Source organism: Cygnus atratus, chromosome 29 (assembly GCF_013377495.2).
Source record: "Cygnus atratus isolate AKBS03 ecotype Queensland, Australia chromosome 29, CAtr_DNAZoo_HiC_assembly, whole genome shotgun sequence".
Taxonomy (NCBI): Eukaryota; Metazoa; Chordata; class Aves; order Anseriformes; family Anatidae; genus Cygnus; species Cygnus atratus.
In genome coordinates, this window is record NC_066390.1 from 815,678 (window position 1) to 836,033 (window position 20,356).

The window sequence follows — 20,356 nt, forward strand, 5'->3', positions numbered from 1 at the left end:
AATGTAACCTACAGGTTTAATGTAAATAAATGATGGGAGAATTGTGACACCATATTAAATTGAATGGTATCTGGAGAACATAATAAAGCATGCTGGGGAGCTGAAGTAGTATAAGAGTTTTTAAATAGAAAATGGATAGGGCCTAATTTGTATACCATTGTTAGACAGGTATAAAAGTAATCAAGCTCCAAACAGTGGCAAATTATTATTTTTTGAACTCCCAAGAAAAGGGGGGTATCTACCTGTCCCCGCTTCGTATTAAAATTAGTTCCAAGGAGTCATTGCCATAAACTCCTCCCATCTGCGCTTGCGCAGTGTGTTCTGGTGTATACACTTGCGCAGTGTATTCTGGTGGTGGTCGTCGGGGGTCGTGGGGATGAAGATTGATGACTCTTCCTCGTCACCGCTAGCTGACCTCTTGTCTTTGCACAGACTCAGTTGCTCCTTGGCTCTTGTCCATCTGCAGGACCAGTTTCTACCAGTTTCTTAAGATAGGCTCACTCCCTTATTAGGAGACTGACCTTGGTAAGGGGCCCAAGGCTTCTTGCTTTAGTTAATTTGCGCAACGCACCATAGTTAGCAAAGACACTAAGTAGCATCCTAGTTTAATGCTGTCAGCGCTCTGTCTCTACTTGATAAGATTCTCCTAACTCCCTCTCTCACTGGAGCCCACGCAGCCCTCCGTCCTGCCGAAGGACTTCACGGGGACTTCTGCCGGCCCCGGGTGCCCGCACACAGACAGAAATGGCTTTGAGAGAAAACAGTTCAGCAGGAGGAGAGCTCAGAGACTGCGGCTGGCTTCGGCCACCTTCCCCTCGCTTTCCCTCTCTGTGTTCAAACCGAGCACTGTTCTGCCGTCAACCTTTGCTGCTTCTGCCCGTGGCGCTGGGCTTTCACGTGTGCCATTGCTCCTGTACATATTTTATCCTTCCTTTTGTAAGGCATGGCCCAGCAATTCGTGTCACTAAGGGATTTGAAGGGTTAACATTGAGGCCCGGGTCTAGGTGATAAGAGAACAAAGGGGTTTTTAGGGAAAACTGCTGACTACTGCACGGGATGTTGCGAGAGTTTCTGAAATCCGGCCCAGAGGCTACCAAATAAGGAGGAAGGGGGAGCTGAAGGACAATTGAAGGACAAAAGCCTGGGAGGAAGACCACCAGCCTTCAGCCCGAGCAACCCCCAAGAGACCACCAGAGACTGATACACAGGCGCCCCTGGGAGGGTTTTGGATTCCGGAAACCAATTATAATAACCCTGCCTCTTCTAGAAGTAGTAATGAATATGTATTAGCCTGGGAGCATAAAAACCAGCCGCCTTACGTAACAGGTGTGCGTGCTGGTGGAGCAGAGACTCCCGGCGCACCCAGCGCTGTTTGCTTGCCTCTATTCGTTCAATCAATTGTAAACTTTGATTGTAATCCTATTTGGGACTCAGTCATTTATAAGACTTTTTATATTTGTATTTTATTTAAGGCTGTCTTGCCCCCCCCCAGCCTCGCTGCTCACCAGTAAAGCTGGTGCAGGGACACCTGCCTGCGACCGTAGAGACGTGGTCCTCCCGACCTGCTAGAGCAGCCCCCCACAGTCCTCCAGCATCCCAGCGTCTCTTGCGCGCTCTCGCCCGGCCTCAGCGGCTTCCGGCGGCGGCAGAGCAGGGGCGGCGGGAGCAGCGAGGCAGCGGCAGCCATGGCGTACCGCGGGCAGGGCCAGAAGGTGCAGAAGGTGATGGTGCAGCCCATCGTAGCCTTCCTGTGGCCGGGGGGCGACCGGGGAGCGGGCGGGGGGCGGCCCGGGCCTCAGGGGTCTCGGCCCGGGCCTTGAGGCTTTGTCCCGGGGCGCTGGGGCCTCGTTCCAGGGTTTGAGGCTTTGTCCTGAGGCCTTGTCCCGGGCCTGGAGCTCTTGTCCCCGTGCTGAGCCCTTAACGCAGCGCCCCAGAACCTCATCTTCCGCTACCTGCAGAACGTGAATAGCGTGGGGAGAGGACGGGGAGGGAATGGGGATGGGGATTTGGGGGGGGTGGGGGGAGCGGGGAGGGTCCGGGGATCCCCCTCGCTGAGTTTTCGGCTCCCACCCGTTGCTCGGGGCAGGTTTGTGGGGAATGGAGAGCTGTGCGGCGTGCTGGTGGGTACAAGGAGCTGCTGCGCAGCCCGGCGTTTCCCCCTCGTGTTAACGGGAGTGGGATCGTGCAGCCGGGCGTGCAGGAGTGTTCCCCTGTGACTGGAAACGTGTTCTTCAGCAAACGTGTAGTATTCACCCAATCATATAACACTCTAAAATGTCAGACTGTTAATTGAAACTGCCCCTGAGAGTTGCTCCTTGGAGTGTTTGAGAGCTATAGCGGCTATGGTTAGCGGGTATTTCTGAACACACGAGAGAGAACAAAACTGCTCGTGGTGTTTGTGTTCCAGTTTACTCTCCATCCTTCATTCTGCAGAGGTCGAGGATCCAGGTGTGGCTTTACGAGCAAGTGAACATGCGGGTAGAAGGCTGCATCATCGTGAGTATCAGCACGACCCCGCGTTACGTCGTTAGTTTGCTTTCCCTCATTCACAATCCTATTTTTTCTTGTCAAGAAAGACTAGCACAAGGGAAAAAAAAAAAATTGTACTTCTCTAACAATTAGTCTTCATTGTCCAGCCTGGGTCAGCAAAGCTGATGATGGTTTGTGTTGTTGCTGAACTAATTGCCATTGTTGCTGATTTCTAGGGCTTTGACGAGTACATGAATTTGGTGCTGGATGACGCAGAGGAGATTCACTCTAAGACAAAATCAAGGAAACAGCTGGGTATGTTGTGCGTCTGTGCAACCCGAGTGACGCGCGGTCTGAAACCTGCCCGGGTGAGCCTCCTAGATAGCAGCACTGAGAGCTACCAAACGTGTGACGAGCCTTGATGTTGAAGTTCGGTGAGCAATTACTGGCTACATCTCTGTCCCTGATGATTTTTGAGCTGGTGATTTTGCTGAATGAAGGAGAATCTGTCCCTGCCTGAGACCAGTTCTGGTCTTTGAAACGTGTAATACCAGGCGGCCTGCACTGGCTGGAGGAGTCTGGTCACAGCTCCTTTCAGCTGCACCTAAAGCCGGTGGCCCTGGGCGATTCTCACACTTGCTGTGATCTCTGAGTCAAAGCAGGGAGCCACGGTAGCGGCAGTGTTTATCTACCACCTGCTGGTGGACAGAAGCAACGATGTGTGCCCAGTGCTGGGGTTTTCAGCAGGGACAGCGTGCTGCTGGAACGGGGATGGTGGCTGGAGTGGGACTTGTGAGTGTGGGGCAGCTGGCAGGAACAGGACTCTGCGTGATGGGCAAAACCCTGCTCAACCACACAAAATACCTTCTGAAAACACGAGATTATTCTCAGATTCTGGGCTCTCTCTAATCCCCCCTTTCCCTTCTCTGTGCTGCAGGTCGGATCATGTTAAAAGGGGACAACATCACTCTTCTACAGAGCGTTTCTAACTAGAATTTGCCATCCTTAGAACAAAGGTGGCTGCCGTGCTGCGGAGTGACTGAGTGCCAGGGGAACGCGGCCCGCTGGTAGGTAGGAAGTTATTTGTAACTGGGGTTGCATGCTGCGGTAAAAAGTCCTTCCTTTGTGGGAGCAAGATTTTTGTAGCTTGAAACAATACGTGATGTATTTCACATTATTCACAATAATTCACGATTTTTCACATTAACTGTAAATGTAAAACACAAATCTGCTTGTTTTCAGTCTCTTCCTTCTGTGAATGGAGAAGGAGGAGAAATATAGAAGCGTGGGCTTTTCTTTTTGCTGTGGATCTGATAAATTTCGATAACGATATGTGCTTTCTTGAACATTACATCTGCATTATGTGGCCAGGGTGGACTCGTTCAGGGCACGGAAGCCCCACACAGTCCTTGAGCTAGCAGGGTGCTAAGGAGGGTGTTGGAGATTTTGCATACAATTGCAGCCCTTTGTTGCTGCAGTGACAGGTTCCTCAGATTCTTTCTAAACAGGGTTTAACTTCTTGAGAATCTTTTTGGGAGTGTTTATTGTGGATCAATCAGTAAAAGTATCTTAGTGGGCCCGTGAGGGATTTGGTGCTGTGGTGCAGTAACCCAGCGTTTACAAGTGTTACTGATACGCATGCTTGTCAAATACCATCTCCAGATCAGAGAGTGAGAGCGGGCAACTGGTTTGGATTAAATCTGTCACTTCTTGCTGCTTTGGACAGAGCCTGTAGATTAAACCCTTGTGCTGTTCAATAAGCTGGGGTATCAGATGTATCGGTTGGGTTTTTATCGTTTGATTTCTTTTTTTTATCCGTTTGGAGATCTGTCTGTTCTATTTAAGTTTCCCCAAGAGAGCTGAGTTGCTTGGTGCATCGACCAAAGATAAGTTCCCTGGCTGACTTGGGACAACCAGTCCCCTCGTTTTTCTGATCACAAAAAAAAACAAAGAAGAAAAATTTTGACTGTAACTGTAACTCAGAAACTAAGATTACCTGAATAGAGAGAAATGAATTTTGATGCACAGGCTGTGCTAGAAATCTGTTAATCAGCATTCAGTTTTTCAAAACTTCAATCTGTGTATCATCATCATGAAAATTAATAAATTCAAGGTGGGAGATCCTTTCCTGAAAGGGAAGGACAGAACTACGAGTCTTGCTGTGGGGCCCACCCAGCGCGGTTCTGCCATTCTGAGAAGTAATACGTCAGGAGTGTCACAGCAGACGTTCCCAGGAAGAAACCTTTGAGGGGCAGCATGACACACTTGATTGGCTAAAGCAGCTTCAGCTGTACAGCCTGCTGCCGGGATCGGTAATTCTAAGTTGTGTTCAAGTTGCTGAGTTCCTTTCAGCATGTAGTAAAGATGTAACGTGCCGATGTCATTTGGGAACAGGAGGCATTACGTGTCACCAGCAGTGGGCACATAGGGAACAAAATAGTATCTTACGAGGTCCTCCACATCTGCCTTTCATTTTGTCCTTGGTTTGCCAGCTGGAGCTTTCAGGAGGTGAGGAAGGAGGCTGCCCCAGTCAGTAGTTCAGGTGTTGCAGGGTATTTGTGATGCAGTGCTTGTAAAATTCACCTGCCCGCATCTCCTGTTACAGGCAGCCCCCCCTGGGCCCTGTGAGACGGGGAGCTGCTGCCCAGGGTTAGGCCCAAGGTCCCCTGTCAGGCCCAGGGCCGCCCTTCCCCTCACCCTGCCCTTCCCTCCCGCTCCTCAGCCCTTCCTCAGGCCTTTTGGGCCGTCTGGCCGTCCATCTGGCCCTGTGTCCCTCCGTCCCACCGCCCTGCCCCGTCCCGTCCCTGCCGTCTCCCTAGGGAAGCAAAGAGTCCCTGGGCTGCCTTCAGGGGGGAGGTTCTGCTGAGGAAATTAAAGCTTCCCCGTTAACGGGCGCCTTGTGAGTTCTTTTGAGTTCCAACCTTCTGCCTTCCTTTCGTAGCAGTGCCTCTAAGGGGTGCGCTGTAAGGTAGCTGTCATCTGGCGTGCTGCTCCTCCGTTTCCCAAAGGAACTGCCTTCAGGATCTGACTAACTCTGGATGCACCCCGTTGTCACCTTAATTTCTCCTTTAGTTTGCTGGAAACAACCCGCTTGGGTGACCTTGGTGTTTGTTTCTTAAAACTTGGCTCGAGGAGGTCTCTGTTTCCTTATGCTGATGGTCACGATGAAAGTGCAGAAGGGATGCTTACTGTTGCCCGGGTCAGTACTGTTGCCAGGATGGGAATGTTTAGCCTACCGGCCCTCTGGTGCTGTTAGGCTGCACTCGGAGTGTGAGCTCTGGGCCTTATTTCGAAACTACGGTGTTATTTGAGTGTACAAACCCGAGATATTCTGCGGATAGGTGATGCCCAAACCACATCAGAACCACCGCTGTGGCGTGTGCTGGAGTCGGACGCGCGTTTGACTGATCAGGCGGAGCAGGTGAATTGAATTTGTTGCTGGACGGCGAGGTGTTCTGGGGGAAGAGCTAGTCTAAGGGAAACTTCCTCTTACTGCCCCTTCCCATCTCAAATGGCCACTGCCTGGGGAAATTGGTTCTTTATGAGATTAACTACAATGTTACAGTGAGGATGAGGAATCATCATTACTCCCATAGTTATTTGCTGCCAGGCCGCAGCGTTGATTTCAGAGATTTAAAAAAAAAAAAAAAGGAAAAAGAAAGGAAGTATGTATTCTTTCACATACTCTCTTTTCCCTGAGAGTAAATGTTGTGGCTTCAGCAGTACCCTTCCTCTGGAAACGATTCCCAGTGCCTGCTCAGACACTCAGAGGAAAAAGACAGAGAGAACGATGGAGGAGAGCCACTCGTTAGCAGTGAGAGTTTGACGGCTGTGTTCCCAGCTTTCGCTTCTGCACCGACCGTGTGGCAGAGCCCGCAGGCTGCTTCCTCAGCTGGAAGAGGAAGAGGAGTGACCTCAACTGTGCCGAGGTAAAGCAGAACTGTTGAAAAGATTTGTCAAAGATGCAGGTTGTACCAGCGCAGCCGCTGCAGCTGCAGCAGGTCCTGGAGCAATGGAGAAGATAGAGAGGGGTTTCTTCGTGAAAAGAATGCTGTAAAAGTGTTTTCATGCCAGAAATTAGGACAAACGCCTCTGTCGTTTGGATATCCTCTATTGACCTGGCACATTGGCATTACAGCGTACCTGGCACACTCTTTGTAATGTTTGTGTGAAAAAAAAAAAAAAAAAAAAAAAGTGTTTGTCCTGGTTTCAGGTAGGACAGAGTTAATTTTCCTCCTAGTAGCTGGCAGGGTGCTATGTTTTGGATTAGGATGAGAAGAGCGCTGATAACACGCTGATGTTTTAATTGTTGTAGAGCAGTGCTTACACCAAGCCAAGGACTTTTCAGCTTCTCGCTCTGTCCTGCTAGCGAGCAGGCTAGGGATGCAGCAGGAGCTGGGAGGGGACAGACCCAGGACAGCTGACCCAAACTGGCCAAAGGGGTATTCCATACCATCTGACGTCATGCTGAACAATATATAGGGGTGGCTAGCCGGGGTGGGGGGGGGCCAGCTGCTCGGGGATAGGCTGGGCATCGGTCAACGGGTGGTGAGCAATTGCATTGTGCATCACTTATTTCGTACACATTATTATTATTATTAATACTATTATTATTATTATTATTGTTATTATTTTTCCTGTCTTAATAAACTGTCTTTATCTCAACTCACAGGCTTCACTTTCCCGTTTCTCTCCCCCATCCCGGAGAGGGAGGGGGGGAGGGTGAGTGAACGGCTGTGTGGTGTTTGGCTGCCAGCCGGGCTAAACCACAACAGTGTTTTAGTCAGGGCAGGCCAAAAACCTGCCTTGGCACTTCCACATTGCAGCAGTGCTTGCAGACCGTGCATCCTGGATGCCAGGCCAGGATCTAAATCCGATGGTGCTGTTGGTAACGTGAAGTTCAGGAAGCACTTCTGGGTTTTTCTGCTCTTCCATGTGAATTTTTGCCCTGTGAAGGTGGTGTACTGAGCTCTTTTCTTACCAACAAATAGGTTTAAAAGCAGTTACGGTTTAACATCTACATGCTTGGGTGTTATTAACACAGCATTGTATACTGAGCTGGTGCTTGGTAGGAGAAAACATAAATCTTACCTGGGAAACTCGGACACTCTCAACTACATACTGCTACGAAGAAACTCAGATGTAAGAGTGCACTTAAATAACACATCACCAGAGCTATTGTGCTACTGACCATTGAAGGCACCTTTTTCCAACACTGTCTTATTGGAAGTTGATACAGACTGGCAGTATGCAGTTGGTCCCCATCTATAACGTGTGACTGTACAGTGCTGTATAAGAAATTTTTTTCACAGGTTTGGAGAAAGTGAAGAAAAACACACACAACCATTGATACGTGGACCCTGAACCTGCCACAGGCTAATTAACAGTGATGCCCATTGGATATCTAGCTCCTGACGACGCTGCCAACGTGTGCAGTGCTAGGTGCCAGCTGCCATGGTTTATATATATTGTAAAATTAGTGATTTGGGACTTGTGAGCACTGAGAACAGGTTAGCAATTGCTTAAGAGCTTTACTTTCTTGTTCTGCTAATGCACATTAAATTCTTCAGGAACTGCAGCACAAGAACCGTCTTGCACAGGATCTCTGGAAGCAGGAAATAGCCGCTCTGTGGACCTCTCTCTTCCTTTTATATGTTAAGGGCTCTTTAGAACAGCAGAAGATGGAGCAGCTCTTCCTGGGAGGGAGAACGGGGCTATTCGCAGCTCGTTCCAGTGGTCCCAGGTGTCTCACGGTTGTGACATTAGTGGCTGGGGGAGACTGCTCAGTCGAGTCATTGGTCACCTCCTGGCTTTGCAGAACAGACTTTCAGGGTAAAGGTGTCGCTGTTGCTCTGGGACTGGGAGATGGGCGAAACAGCTTAGGCTTGAAACTGATTCTCTGCAGAGTGGCGTGCTCAGATGTGAGCACGTCGTCTTGGCCGCCTTATTAGATCCCTGCTTGAGAGGTTGCTTTGAAGAATTGCTTCCTCTTCATATCGATGTGTCAAGCTAAAGACAAATCTGTGCTGAAGCACTGTCTGATCAGATGAGTGCCTCAGTTCAGGATTGTTCTTTGAAAGCTACAGAAACACCAGGACAATCTGCGCTTTCAGGAACAGATTGATTTGATCTTGAGATTGTCGCAATCCAGGTCCCTGAAGTGGCACGTCTTCAAATAGAGTTGCTTGGGCCAGCAAGGAGCAGCTGTACCTTGCGGCTGTGGTAACTCGTGGCTCTGAGTCTCAGAGATCACGGTGAAAGGTGACCCCCAACTCGCTGGTGGAGGAGGCTGAGGCAGCGTTCAGCTTTAACCTTTGCCTTCTTGGCCGGCATCTTTGCTCTCCTGCTGTCAGTGGGTATTGAGTGTCCTTCCCTCCAGCCTCAGAATGCGCTCTCAGTGCAGATGTAGGCAGCATTGAACAGCTAGGATTCACTCATATATAAAGAGTACAAAACGTGTATTTGCTGCTTTTGCTTTGGAATTCTTAGCTTTAGGTTTTCCTACAGGTGATGAGGTTTCTCATAGCAGCAAGGATGAGCTGTGTTAGCAGGAGGCTGTTCTGTGCTTCGACCATGGGAAGATGAATGGTTTACCTATGCACCGTTAAATATAATTTGACACCTAGCACACAACAGCCTGTGGGGTGCTTTAACAAGCAGGTAAATCAGCGGAGACTCTTTTGCAGCCAGGGTGATGCTGGGTGATTAAAAAGCAGGGTTTTAACACACGTAGTTTATGGTGTTCTTTCTTGCTTGTCATCCGACTGTCCGCTTACACTGTTCTAAAAATAAACGCAAAACGGGCTAAGCATCTTTAATATCTTTATTATAAACGGAAGGCACAAAACAGGCCAGCAACAGAGACTGTCCAAGAGAAATACTTTGTGCTTTATAAACAAACAAGAAAGTCCCCTTAGGTAGGTGTGATAATCCTTCTCTAATGCATTTTTTGGAGTGCAAAAATATTTTGTTCCCTTCTTGCTCTTCACTCCAGGACAAAGGCAGAATAGCCAACTGGAAAGTTAGACCAGGGAGGTCAGTTTGTTCCATACTGAGAAAGACAAGCCTGTAAAACAAACTAGACAGATTTTCTTTGTACTATTTATCTTCCTTCAGCAAAGGCACAGTTTATGACACTTGTTGGCATGTATTTCCAGACCCCCCAGCTACCGTGACTGTAGTGCATCTGTGATTCTTTTGTACAAAAAGAGTTCAAAATCTCGTAACGCAAAAACTTTACTAGCACCCTGGAGAAAAAAGAAATCTAAAAATCTTGCCAACTTCTATTACAGACCTGCTGAGTGCACCAGAGTTACTCATTTTTATTCAGGCTTTCAGGGGCTAGTTCAGTTGGTTTCTGTTCAGCACTTGGATTGCCGTGTTAGCAGATGTCAGTTTAAAAAAGAAAAAAAAGCTGTTGAGATCTTTTTTAAAATGAGACTGCTTTTTATAGCATTTAGGGCTGTGAGGTATCCTTGGTTTTTGCTTTCTTCCCATTCCTTAGACCAGATCCATTCATATCCTGAACAGCGTTCTGGGTCTGTTCAGGAAAATGGAAGGCAACAAGCAAAATGGTGAGCTCCGTGGGCATTCAAAAGAGCTAAATCTGGACAATATTTCAAGTCAAACTTCCATGCTAAGGAGCACCAGTAATTTTTAGAAGTAGATGCAGAGGAACCTGCATGGCACTAAGTGTGTTTCTGAAGGTGCTAAAGGTCAGAAGTGACGATTCCTATCAGTACTAAAGAAGAGAAGGAAACCTTGCGCTTAACTACTGTTTTTATTCCCTTTGTCAAGCAGTCAAAACCAATAACTATTATGAGAACCCAACTTTTCCTCTCTTTATTTTAGATTTGGGAAAATTCCCTGCCAAAAAAATATCTCCTGGAAAATTCACTAGTGTTTGTGTGAGTAAAAGGTTCCAACCTTTTATTATTAATTTGTAAGAACTATTTCATCCACTTTTGTCCAGAAGAGTCAGAAATAATTTGCACAGAAATGTGCAGCATTTAAATGAAAGGATTCAGAATCACTGTAATTTGAACTTTATCTGGTCTGGTTGCAGGTTTTATGACATCTAGTGTCTTAAAAAAAAAATCAAAATATCTGACTTCACATCAGAAAAAAAACCTGCTTGCGGCTAAATAAAATCTGTTGCAGCTCTGGTCATTCAAAAATCATTGGCTGTTAAATTGGACCTAAGTCATCTTTTCTAACCTTTCATGATCTTGCAGCAATGGATGGTGATGGATATATGGATTAGGGAACAGCACGTGATGGCAAACCTGTGGTATTTGCTACAGCGCAGAAAGAAAACAAATTGCTTCCAAAAAATCAAACTAATTCAAAATTCTTGGTATCATGCAGCCATGCCACTGGCAAAGTGAGCATTCCCCTGCCTCTCAAAGCTTGCTGTATCCTTGATCTGCTGTCTTCTGCTGTTAATTGATTGCAACTCTACGTGTCTGATCAGGGCTACGAGTTGTTCTCGATATGGATATCATACAACATATCCTGTGCATGCTTGTGTGTATAGATGTTTATCCTGTATGCATGTACATATATATGCATATTTGTGTGCTGGCCCCCAGATCACTCATGTTATACAGCATTGGCCTCGAAGGCATACTCATCAAAATATTTTGTAGATCCTCCATTTTTTTCTAGTTCCCTCAAAATGAGAGAGTTTTTACGCGCTCTCTGTGTCAAAAAGGCAAAACTTCTGATTTCCACTGTCGCTCTCGCTAACTTTCTATCACTCACTCCTCGTGAGTGTCTAAACACATATGTGTGTATGCATATGCACATTTGTGTATTTATATGCACTGGTGTGTTTTTTGCTGTACAGGTAATAAAGACGGGGAAAGGTTTTTGTGTTTTCTTAATAGGTGAAGAAATCTTGAAGACCAGAGATTGGAACATACTGAATTTTAAATTAAAAAAAAAAAAAAAAGTTAAATTGTCCAGCTGTGGAAGATGGATCCTCACTTTTGCAGCCACTTTGAATCACGAGTTCATCTCTAAATGCACTGGTTTTTTTTTGTTTTTGTTTTGTTTTGTGGTTTTTTTTTTGGTTTTTATTTTTTGAAGAGCTGGCTAACCCTGGCTGTCTCCAGTCTGAGAGAGTATTCAAATGGACTTGCTTCCTCCATTAGTTATAAGCTGTTTAAAAGCACATGCTATGTTTGAATTGTGGATGAGAGGTTCCCTTGGCAAAGTGAGGAGGAAAATTCCACAGTGACTGGAACATGCTATTCTATTTAATGCGTCATACTGCGTTCTGGTAGAAGTTATTATTAGCCATAGTTGATCATTGCCTTGCATGTATGATCAGGTGGTTTTTTAAGAAGTGACTCCATTTTCAGGCTTCCAGATGTGCTCCAAGTTGTGTTATTGAGGATGTGGAAGAGAACGCTTGCTGACAAAGCTCCTGGCAGCTTTACAGCACTTTAATTTAATACTGTGTTAGTTCATGTAACAGCTGATTTCAAGGCATTGCTCTCCTCAAGAGACTAATTTGATTCACAGAAGAAAGCTGGAAAAAAGCTTGTTCCTCATTATTTTTCACTTGTTGGTACTTTCTTTAGGGTTACTTTTAAAGAGAAGATTTCACTGATCACAAGCCAGTAGAAGACCTTCAGTCCAAGCAAGGGTGAAGACAGCTCTCTCCAAGAGCAGAGGAAGTCCCTGTGGAGAGAACCCGAGCTTGTTATCAGAACTTGTCGGCATGTCTGAACAAGGAGACGATTGCTACTTCTATTTCTATTCTACCTGTACCAAGGTATGGCTGGGTTTCTTTTGCTTTGCTTTGCTTTTTTTTTTTTTTTTTCCATTTTTTTCCGGAAGGGGTAGAGAAGGAGGAGGAGGCACACTGGTCTTTGGTTAACTTGATAACCAGCTAGATTCTGAATTCAATTGTAGCAACCTGAGGCAGTAGCATGGACGTTTTTGAGGCTGTACTATATTTTCCTTGTTGGTTTCCTTTTGGTTACAGGGAGACAACTGTTCCTTCCGCCACTGCGAAGCTGCTCTGGGGAACGAGACGGTCTGCACGCTGTGGCAGGAGGGTCGTTGTTTCAGGAATGTCTGCCGATTCAGACACATGGAAATTGATGTGAGTGCCTAAAGATGTGTTCTCAAAATAAGTCAACAAAAGCATTTGTCAGTGCTGTAGGTGTGCTGCTTGTGCTTTTGCAGGATAGATTCATCTGCTTTGAAATTACACTGGTCTCTGTTACCAGGAGAGGGGGTGGGAGGAAGGAGAGGGAGATAAAATCAGTGCCTTAGGTATGTCTTAGCAAGATTTTCTTTTATTAGATGCCGACAGTATTTTCTCAACAGATGCAGAATAACTGCTAAATAGACTGCTAAAACCTGCTGGAGCAGGGGGGTAATAAACAGGCTGTACTAGCCTCCTGAGAGCAGGCTTGAGAATGATCTATCAGGTCTCTTGTGTCCCGGAGTCCTTCAGATAATGCTGTTCTAGCTGCCTGGGGTAGGAAGCAGTGGGGAAAGTTAAAGGTGCAGAAGATCGAAGTCTCCAAGAAGTAGTTCTAGATAGTAGTTCTAGATAGAGTTAACCTAGGCAATTTAAGATGTTCTTTTTCCCTCTGAATAATCCTAGTATAATCCTAGCCCTATCATCGCTGTCATGATCTGGAACTGTGCATCTCTTTGCAAACCTTAGGTGCCTGTTATCACGAGCTTGTCTTTCTTTGTGTCTTCAGAAAAAGCGCAGTGAGATTCCCTGCTACTGGGAGAAGCAGCCAGTAGGCTGTCAGAAAGCCAACTGTGCTTTTCATCACACCAAGGGACGTTACATCGATGGAGTCTTCTTACCAGCAAGCAAGAGTGAGTTTAGGTCCTTTTTCTTTAAGTATTGAAGAATTAATTTGGACTATTACTTAGTGGGTGCCAATACTGTAGGAGACATCAGGTAACCCTTCATTTGTGAGTGCAGGAGTGCAGTCATAGCTGCAGACTATCATCAGACATCAGACATCAGCTAAACCGAGTGTACTGGTGGTGTACCGCTGGTATTTGTTTTCTGCTTTCATGCTCAGCTTCTCTCTGCTTTGTGTGATATTTGCCTTGCAGTTTGCTTTCTGTTGTTTCATCTTCTGCTGGGTGGTAGGGAGATGTGTTGTTGTTTGAAGGGTAAGTCATTGTTCACGGTGTAAACAGTGACGGGACGGGCAAAAGGAGATGCTGAATTCATTGCCTGTGTGGGTTATCTGCCTTACCTACCATCTTCGTGCATTGTGGTCAAAGTTTTAAACTGCCATATTACTGATGATCCTCCTCTTCCTCTAGCTCCACTGCCAAGTCCACCTGAGTCCGCGGACGATGGCTTGAAAGTGGCTCAGATGTCACTGCAGCAAAAGAAACTTTCTGTCCAGTCCAATCCCTCTCCATAGCTAAGGGGGGGTGATGAAAGTGGAAAACTCTGAAAATGTCCCAAGCCCTGCACACCCTCCAGTTGTACTCAATGCTGCAGATGATGATGAAGATGATGATGGTGAGCGTGTTTTGGTTCTTGGAAGGAATTTGTGCTGTAAATGATTGTGTAAATCTTTGGTTCTTGGAAGGAATTTGTGCTCTAAATGAATGCAGAAATCACAGATGAGCTGAGGTCTGACTAGCGATAGGGCAGGCAGTCTGGTCAGGTCACTGGTGGCTTTGTCTGGCAGTCAGTGGACAGAACCTGAAATGTTGGAGGAAAGCTTAGAACCACTCCTGGCTTTAGCTGGTCTGTTGTGTAAAGCTCTATGTGAAACTAGGAAGGAAATTCCTTTTTGTTCTGTCTGAAGAGTAATATGTTGTGTAGTAGTTAAAGCTGCAGAGAGAATCTAGAGTCCTAGATGTTTTGTCCTAGTGTAGTCTACTTACGAGTTCATCAGGTCAGTGTAGCTGTATTAAGGAAAAAAAAAAAAAAAAAAGCTTTTTTGTATGAACCATGGACTGAAGTGTCATTGCATGAGCTACATAATCACGAACAATCTGGTCTATGCATAACTGAATAGATTTTTCCCCTTCAGACCAGCTTTCTGAGGAAGGAGAAGAAAGTAAAACTCCCGTCCAGCAACCAGCTGAGGAAGGCCAAAATGGATTACGGATGATTTCCACTCGGAAAGCCAGTGCTACTACTGCTAAACAAGGTATTCCGGCACCTGTAGTAGGATAAATCGGAAGGAGAACTTGACAATTAACTCGAAAGCAATGTGGCTTAAAAACACAACAGAATGTAGGGGTGCTGAATGGACTCGGTTATTTCCATGATCTCATTCCTACCTAATACCATCATGTGCCCATTGGGTCAGAAAGGTGAACTCCTTTTCTTTACTTTTGGAGAACAAAACAGGGCCACAGCATGGAGTTGAAATGGCTGCACGTGCAGCCTTGCAACCACTGTTGAAAGCCATATCTAACGCTAGAGGGATCTAATATCATGTAAATGGATTAAAATTAAAACTACAATTTTTACCCTGAAGGCTGAAAGGAGGGGCAAAAATGCCATTGATTCTATGGTTCTTTCACTTGTGAGGAGTGTTGACAGGGTTTATTCTAAATACTTCTGGAAGTTCCCTGAGCACTAAGAAGCCTGAGGATCTGTGGTCCTCAGTGAGCGCCTCTAAGCCTTAGTCTCATTAACGGTTTTCTGTTTTCAGAGGACGGTCTGAATTTTGGAATAAAAACACTTGAAGAAATCAAATGGCAGAAAATGAAGGAAAAAACTAAGAGACACGGTGGTGAGTTAATATTCCCTACTTTCTTACCCTGTTCACCTTCATCCTGTTTGATGGTCCTTTTTAAAAAAAAAAAAAAATTCTTCCAGTAATACCGGGTAGCTGGCTATGCTTTGGTGAATACAACTATTTGCCAAAGCAGTGAAATTTTATTGGCTTCGGAATGGCAGGTGATGGTGGCTGGGAGCTGCTTGAGGGATAGACTTCCATTTTTAGCTGGGGGCATTGAGCAACCTGATTCTCAGCCAGCTGGTATTCTAGATGGGAATTGCAAGGGCAACCAGAGGCCAATTAGTCACCTCTCTTATTTACATGCTCTGGTCACTGTATGTTTGACAGTAATGAATAATTAAAGTTTTTTGTTCTTTGTGGTAGTTTTTTATGTTTGGTAAACTTCCTGATGTTTTGCTTGCTCTGAACAGAAGGTCCTTCAAGATCTTCTCTTCCTCCCGTCGATTCTATGATTTTTCCTGCTCCGGAAAAGGAAAATGTCCGGACAGTGGTGAGAACTGTGACACTGTCTACAGAGGAAGGTAACAATTAATGCTTTTGCTTTGATTTCATTACTCCTAAACTGGAAGGTTAAGCAAGAATGAAGACAATTCCCCCATGTTAGCCTGCTGGTGCTGCCTTCTTCTGTTCAAAACGTGCTTTTATGCTGAAAGTCCCTGGTTGTACTGGAAAGCTTTGGTGCTCAGGTTAAGTGCAGTAGCAGGAGAAAGAAAAAAAGGTGTCAGGATGCAAATAGGGGGATAACTGAAAAACAGGAGAGTAACGAGAAGAAAGAGCTCTAGAAGACAGTGCTATGTAAGAAGCAATTTCTGAAGCTTTAAAGAGGCTGACAGTGGCAGGTGTGGACAGGAGTGTGATAGGAGTCTGTGTATAAATTGTATTGTTTAGAGTTGTGCAAATTCCTTTTAAAGGGAAAGAAGTGAAGAAGTACTTTTACTCATAGACATTCACCTTAGAAAGGAATATTTCTCAGCATTTGTACCTAATAATATTCTGCTTGCTTATGCAGCTTTGTTCTGCACAAAGTATAGCTGTCAAGCAGACTCAGATTCATTCTCTACTATCTCAGCTGGAATTTGAAGCAAACACTGAGACTATTAATACTTTTTCTAAGTTAATTGTAGTTGAAATATGAGTTTGTGTGGTTTAGCTGTCAAAACAGTGTCTTTCTGGTTTTTTTTTTGGACATGGGCTAACAGTATAATATTTCTATTGGCCACTGGTTTCTATGAAATAGAAAAATTTTACTTTTGTTTTAGGGGAGGAACCTGTGATTCGACTAGATCTTGCTGAGAAACAAGGAAAACGGAAAGCCTCCGTGGGTAAGAACTTTTTATGAGCTGTTATTTAGGTGCCGCCTTCTATATATGACTGCATTAAAGAGTAGTTTTGACGTATGAGAGGAAAATGCATTGCAGTGGAGATCTGTGTTGACTGCAGAAATGGCAAAAAAACAACCATTTAGCAGCTGCAAGGCAATTTTATGAAAATATGCTTGAAAAATAGAAGCTTGTGGTTGACTGTTCTCAAATCTTCCTGCAAAGAAATGTTCTTAAAATATTGCTTGTTTTCTCTGTCTGAAGCTGATGTAAGCGCCCTTCCAGTGAAGCGCAGCCTTGCTGAAAGGCTGGGGAAGAAGGCGGAGGTGCCGGGAAATGCTGACAAAGCACCGAAGAGAGGTACAGCTACTAAACAGGCATCTGGATTTGATTCCCGGGTTTTGTATTTAGGCTTTCTGTTTGTCCTTTTCCTGTGAGGTTTCTTTTTGCATGTTGGCTGAGGTCTTAATCACTGCGATTCAAAGTTACCTTTCCTGTCTTGTTTTCAAATGTGAACACAAAGTTGACCGTTTATGCAGCCTCCCTAATTTGTTCTTTTTCTGTTTTGCAGTTCAAGTTGCCAAGTCTGTGAAGGAGAGACTAGGCTTACCTTTTCAACAGACTAGCTACTGCGAAAGGTAGCAACTGGATATTAAATATACTTTCTCCTTCTTCCTTTCCGTGAACTTAGACCGCTTTCATACAGCCCTAGAAATTAATTGAAATGAAAACAAAGAACTGATTCCTCTTGCTTGAGTGCTGAAGCTCTTCTGACAGCCACTATCAGAAATGTGGCTCTAGGTGTGTGTTTATTTTCCACTTGTGCCTTGTCAAGGTTTTAAGCTGCTTCTGTGAACCATCATATACAATTAGAATAGAACCACTGCCAGGAGCAGGAATTTGAAATGCAGTCTGAAAAAGTAATAAAGTAAACTAGCATTTCTGTGTAGCAACTCTCTCTGGATAGGGCTGGTCTTCAAACTACAACAAGTGGCTCAGAGGAAGAGGAGCATGTTAGGATATTGTCCTAAGATGCGTTATTGGGAACGCTCAGGATTAGTTTTCCTTAGTACTGTGACAAATTCTGGAGACTTAAAATATTGTTGGACTCTCTTGAAATGTTGGTGCTTCTCATTTCTTGATGATGACAGGGAAGGCTGCTAAGCCAAAGGGAGAGATCCATGTGAAAACACTGGAGGAAATCCGTCGTGAGAGAGCTCTTCAGAGACGAGAAACTCAAGCCAAAGCCCAGGCTGAATGGCATGGTAAAACCGAAGATCCCAGCGCAGGGGCAAGACCCGCTCCTGCAGGTCACATCAAAACTTTCTCTGAAGCCTTGGCTGAAAAAAAGAATAATCGCTTGGTAGAAGAGAAGAAAAAAGCAGGAGAGTTCCATCCCAAGATAAAAATTCAGGGTGAGCCCAAGAAGCAGAGTGTGCTCACTCTGTCCGGGCCCAGCAAAGCGCAGTCGAAGGAGCCGGCAGGTAAAGTCAAGCCAGAAGGAGAAGTGCGTGTTAAAACCTTGGAAGAAATCAAGCGCGAGAAAGCTCTGCGGATGCAGCAGAGTGGAGGAAATGTGCCAGCTCCCCCAGCACAACCTGGACCTGCCCCAGCAGGGCAGAAATGGTTATGGAACACAAAGCTAACAGGTAATAAGATGCTTTAATACCTGCCCCGGTGAGGTGCTTCCCATATTGAGCAAGTTCAGTTTGCTCAGGATCTGCTTTGCTTTTCCCTTCAAGTGCAGAGGATAAAAGAGTTTAAGGCTACAAAGTTCAAAGGCAAGGAAGGGCCAGAATATGCAACCGTGTCTGTTTTCATTAATTACGTGATGGTATTCTGTATTTCCCGCTAGAAAATTAACTCATTGAGGGGCTTTTAGTCTAATTTTGGTATTCTGTTTTTTTTCTGCCATCTGTTTATGGTATGGAGTCATCCCTGTGTTGAGTTCAAGTTCACCTTCCTCTTTGGCATGTGTTGCTTAACTTGACACGTGTATGTGTTTGTAAAGCATGCATCAACGTCTTAATGTGGGGGGCCAGTTTCTGTCAAAAATGCCAGAGGATCAAAGGCCTCGTTGTTAAGATTATATCAACTTTGTAAAATGAGATTGTGTGAGGGAGATAAGGAGGGCTTAAAGGCTGCATGGATTGCACATTGTAGCCTTTCTCTCTGTCTCATGGGACACGAGGAAATAAACGCACAAAGAAAACAAGTACCCAGCTTTCTTTATTTCTGCCGTTGACAAAACTTTTTGGGGGGCTTGTTTTAAAGCACCTGAAAAAGAAGAAAAGAAGACAGTGGAATTGAACCGGCCTTTTCCGAAACTTTACTCTGTACCTGATGTACAGGTGAGTCCTTTGTGAAGACACGCATACATTCATATAATTTCTGATAAATTCTGACAAGTTTTGTTACTCACCATGTGCCACCCTCTTGAGTGTGTTCTTACCTTTCAGCGTCTGGTAGGAGCTGCAGTGCAGTCTAAATCCTATCGCCAATAGCATTTCCAGACAACATTGTAATCCTCAAACTTTGAATCAGTCTGTTTATGCCACGACGAATAAGAAACCCCATTAGCACCAGTCGAAATCTACACAGTTAATGTGGAGGGAATTTTTTGTTCTTACCGACTTAATCTGTCAGACATGAAGGATATTGTAAAAATCCTGAGGGAAGTGATTTAATAGAGAAGGCCAGAGTTTTGTGTTCAAGGAAATCAATCTGTCAGTGGCTACTGTATAGGGGAACTTGTATGACTTTCTGCTGCTTAAAAAGCATGGAATAGATGTACAGCAAAACACCCTAGCTGTTTAAAGCAGCTTACCATGTTGGAAATTGCAGATACGTGAAACTGTTTCCATAGTAAAGCATGGCTCTTGTTACAGGCAAAATTTTATGGAAAAAAATGACAGTAACCTGAACGATATTAATATGCTGTTCCACATCGAGACCATTTTGGAGGGATTGCTGATCAGATTTTCGTAATGAAATCTCCACAGATTTTTTTGTCCTATTCATGCACTACTTTTCTTTCCTTCTAGCCCACTCAGCAGAGTGCAACTCGTACTAAATTTCAAGTGAAGAGCATCGACGAGAGACTGTGGGAGAAGTGGCAACTGAGAGAACAACAAGAGAAGCTTCGGAAGGAGGCAGCTGCCATCCCATCTACTGCTGGCTTCTTTGCTACTGTACCACTAGGGAAAGAGGCAGCTCAATTTCAGGAACAGGAAGCTAAAAGTAAGTGTTGAAGGTTAGAGTTACTTAGGTTGTCTCCTGAAATACAGGCAGAAGATGACAATTCTCATGTTGTAACTCTGGCTGGGTGCCTTTCACCACTTAATGCTACAAAGCGAAGTGCGTGATTTTTCCTGCTCCGGAAAAGGAAAATGTCCGGACAGTGGTGAGAACTGTGACACTGTCTACAGAGAAAGGTAATAATTAACGCTTTTGTTTTGATTTCATTACTCCTAAACTGGAAGGTTAAGCAGTAATTAAGACAATTCACCCATGTTAGCCTGCTGGTGCTGCCTTCTTCTGCTCAAAACATGCTTTTATGCTGAAAGTCCCTGGTTGTACTGGAAAGATTTGGTGCTCAGGTTAAGTGCAGTAGCAGGAGAAAGAAAAAATGTGTCAGTATGCAAATAGGGGGATAACTGAAAAACAGGAGCTTCGGGGCTCCCGGGGGCCCAGCGGGGGTCACCGGTGTGGGTCCTCCGGGGAACCCGGGGGGACTGCCGGGGGTCACCGGTGTGGGTCCTCCGGGGCGCTCGGGGGCCCGTCGGGGGTCACCGGGATCGATCATCCGGG

At 45.3% G+C, this 20,356-nt stretch overlaps 1 protein-coding gene and 1 pseudogene across 1 annotated transcript; both read left to right on the top strand.

Moving 5' to 3' along the window:
* Nucleotides 1–1,627: 1,627 nt before the first annotated feature.
* On the top strand, nt 1,628–3,462 carry LOC118260192 (small nuclear ribonucleoprotein E-like). Its single transcript, XM_035570280.2, has 5 exons — nt 1,628–1,739; nt 1,935–1,961; nt 2,434–2,496; nt 2,706–2,784; nt 3,407–3,462. The coding sequence occupies exons 1-5, from the start codon at nt 1,686–1,688 to the stop codon at nt 3,460–3,462; spliced, it is 279 nt and encodes a 92-aa protein (XP_035426173.1). The 5' UTR covers nt 1,628–1,685.
* Nucleotides 3,463–12,196: 8,734 nt separating this feature from the next.
* Nucleotides 12,197–19,797, top strand: LOC118260191 (zinc finger CCCH domain-containing protein 11A-like; annotated as a pseudogene).
* The last annotated feature ends 559 nt before the right edge of the window (nt 19,798–20,356 follow it).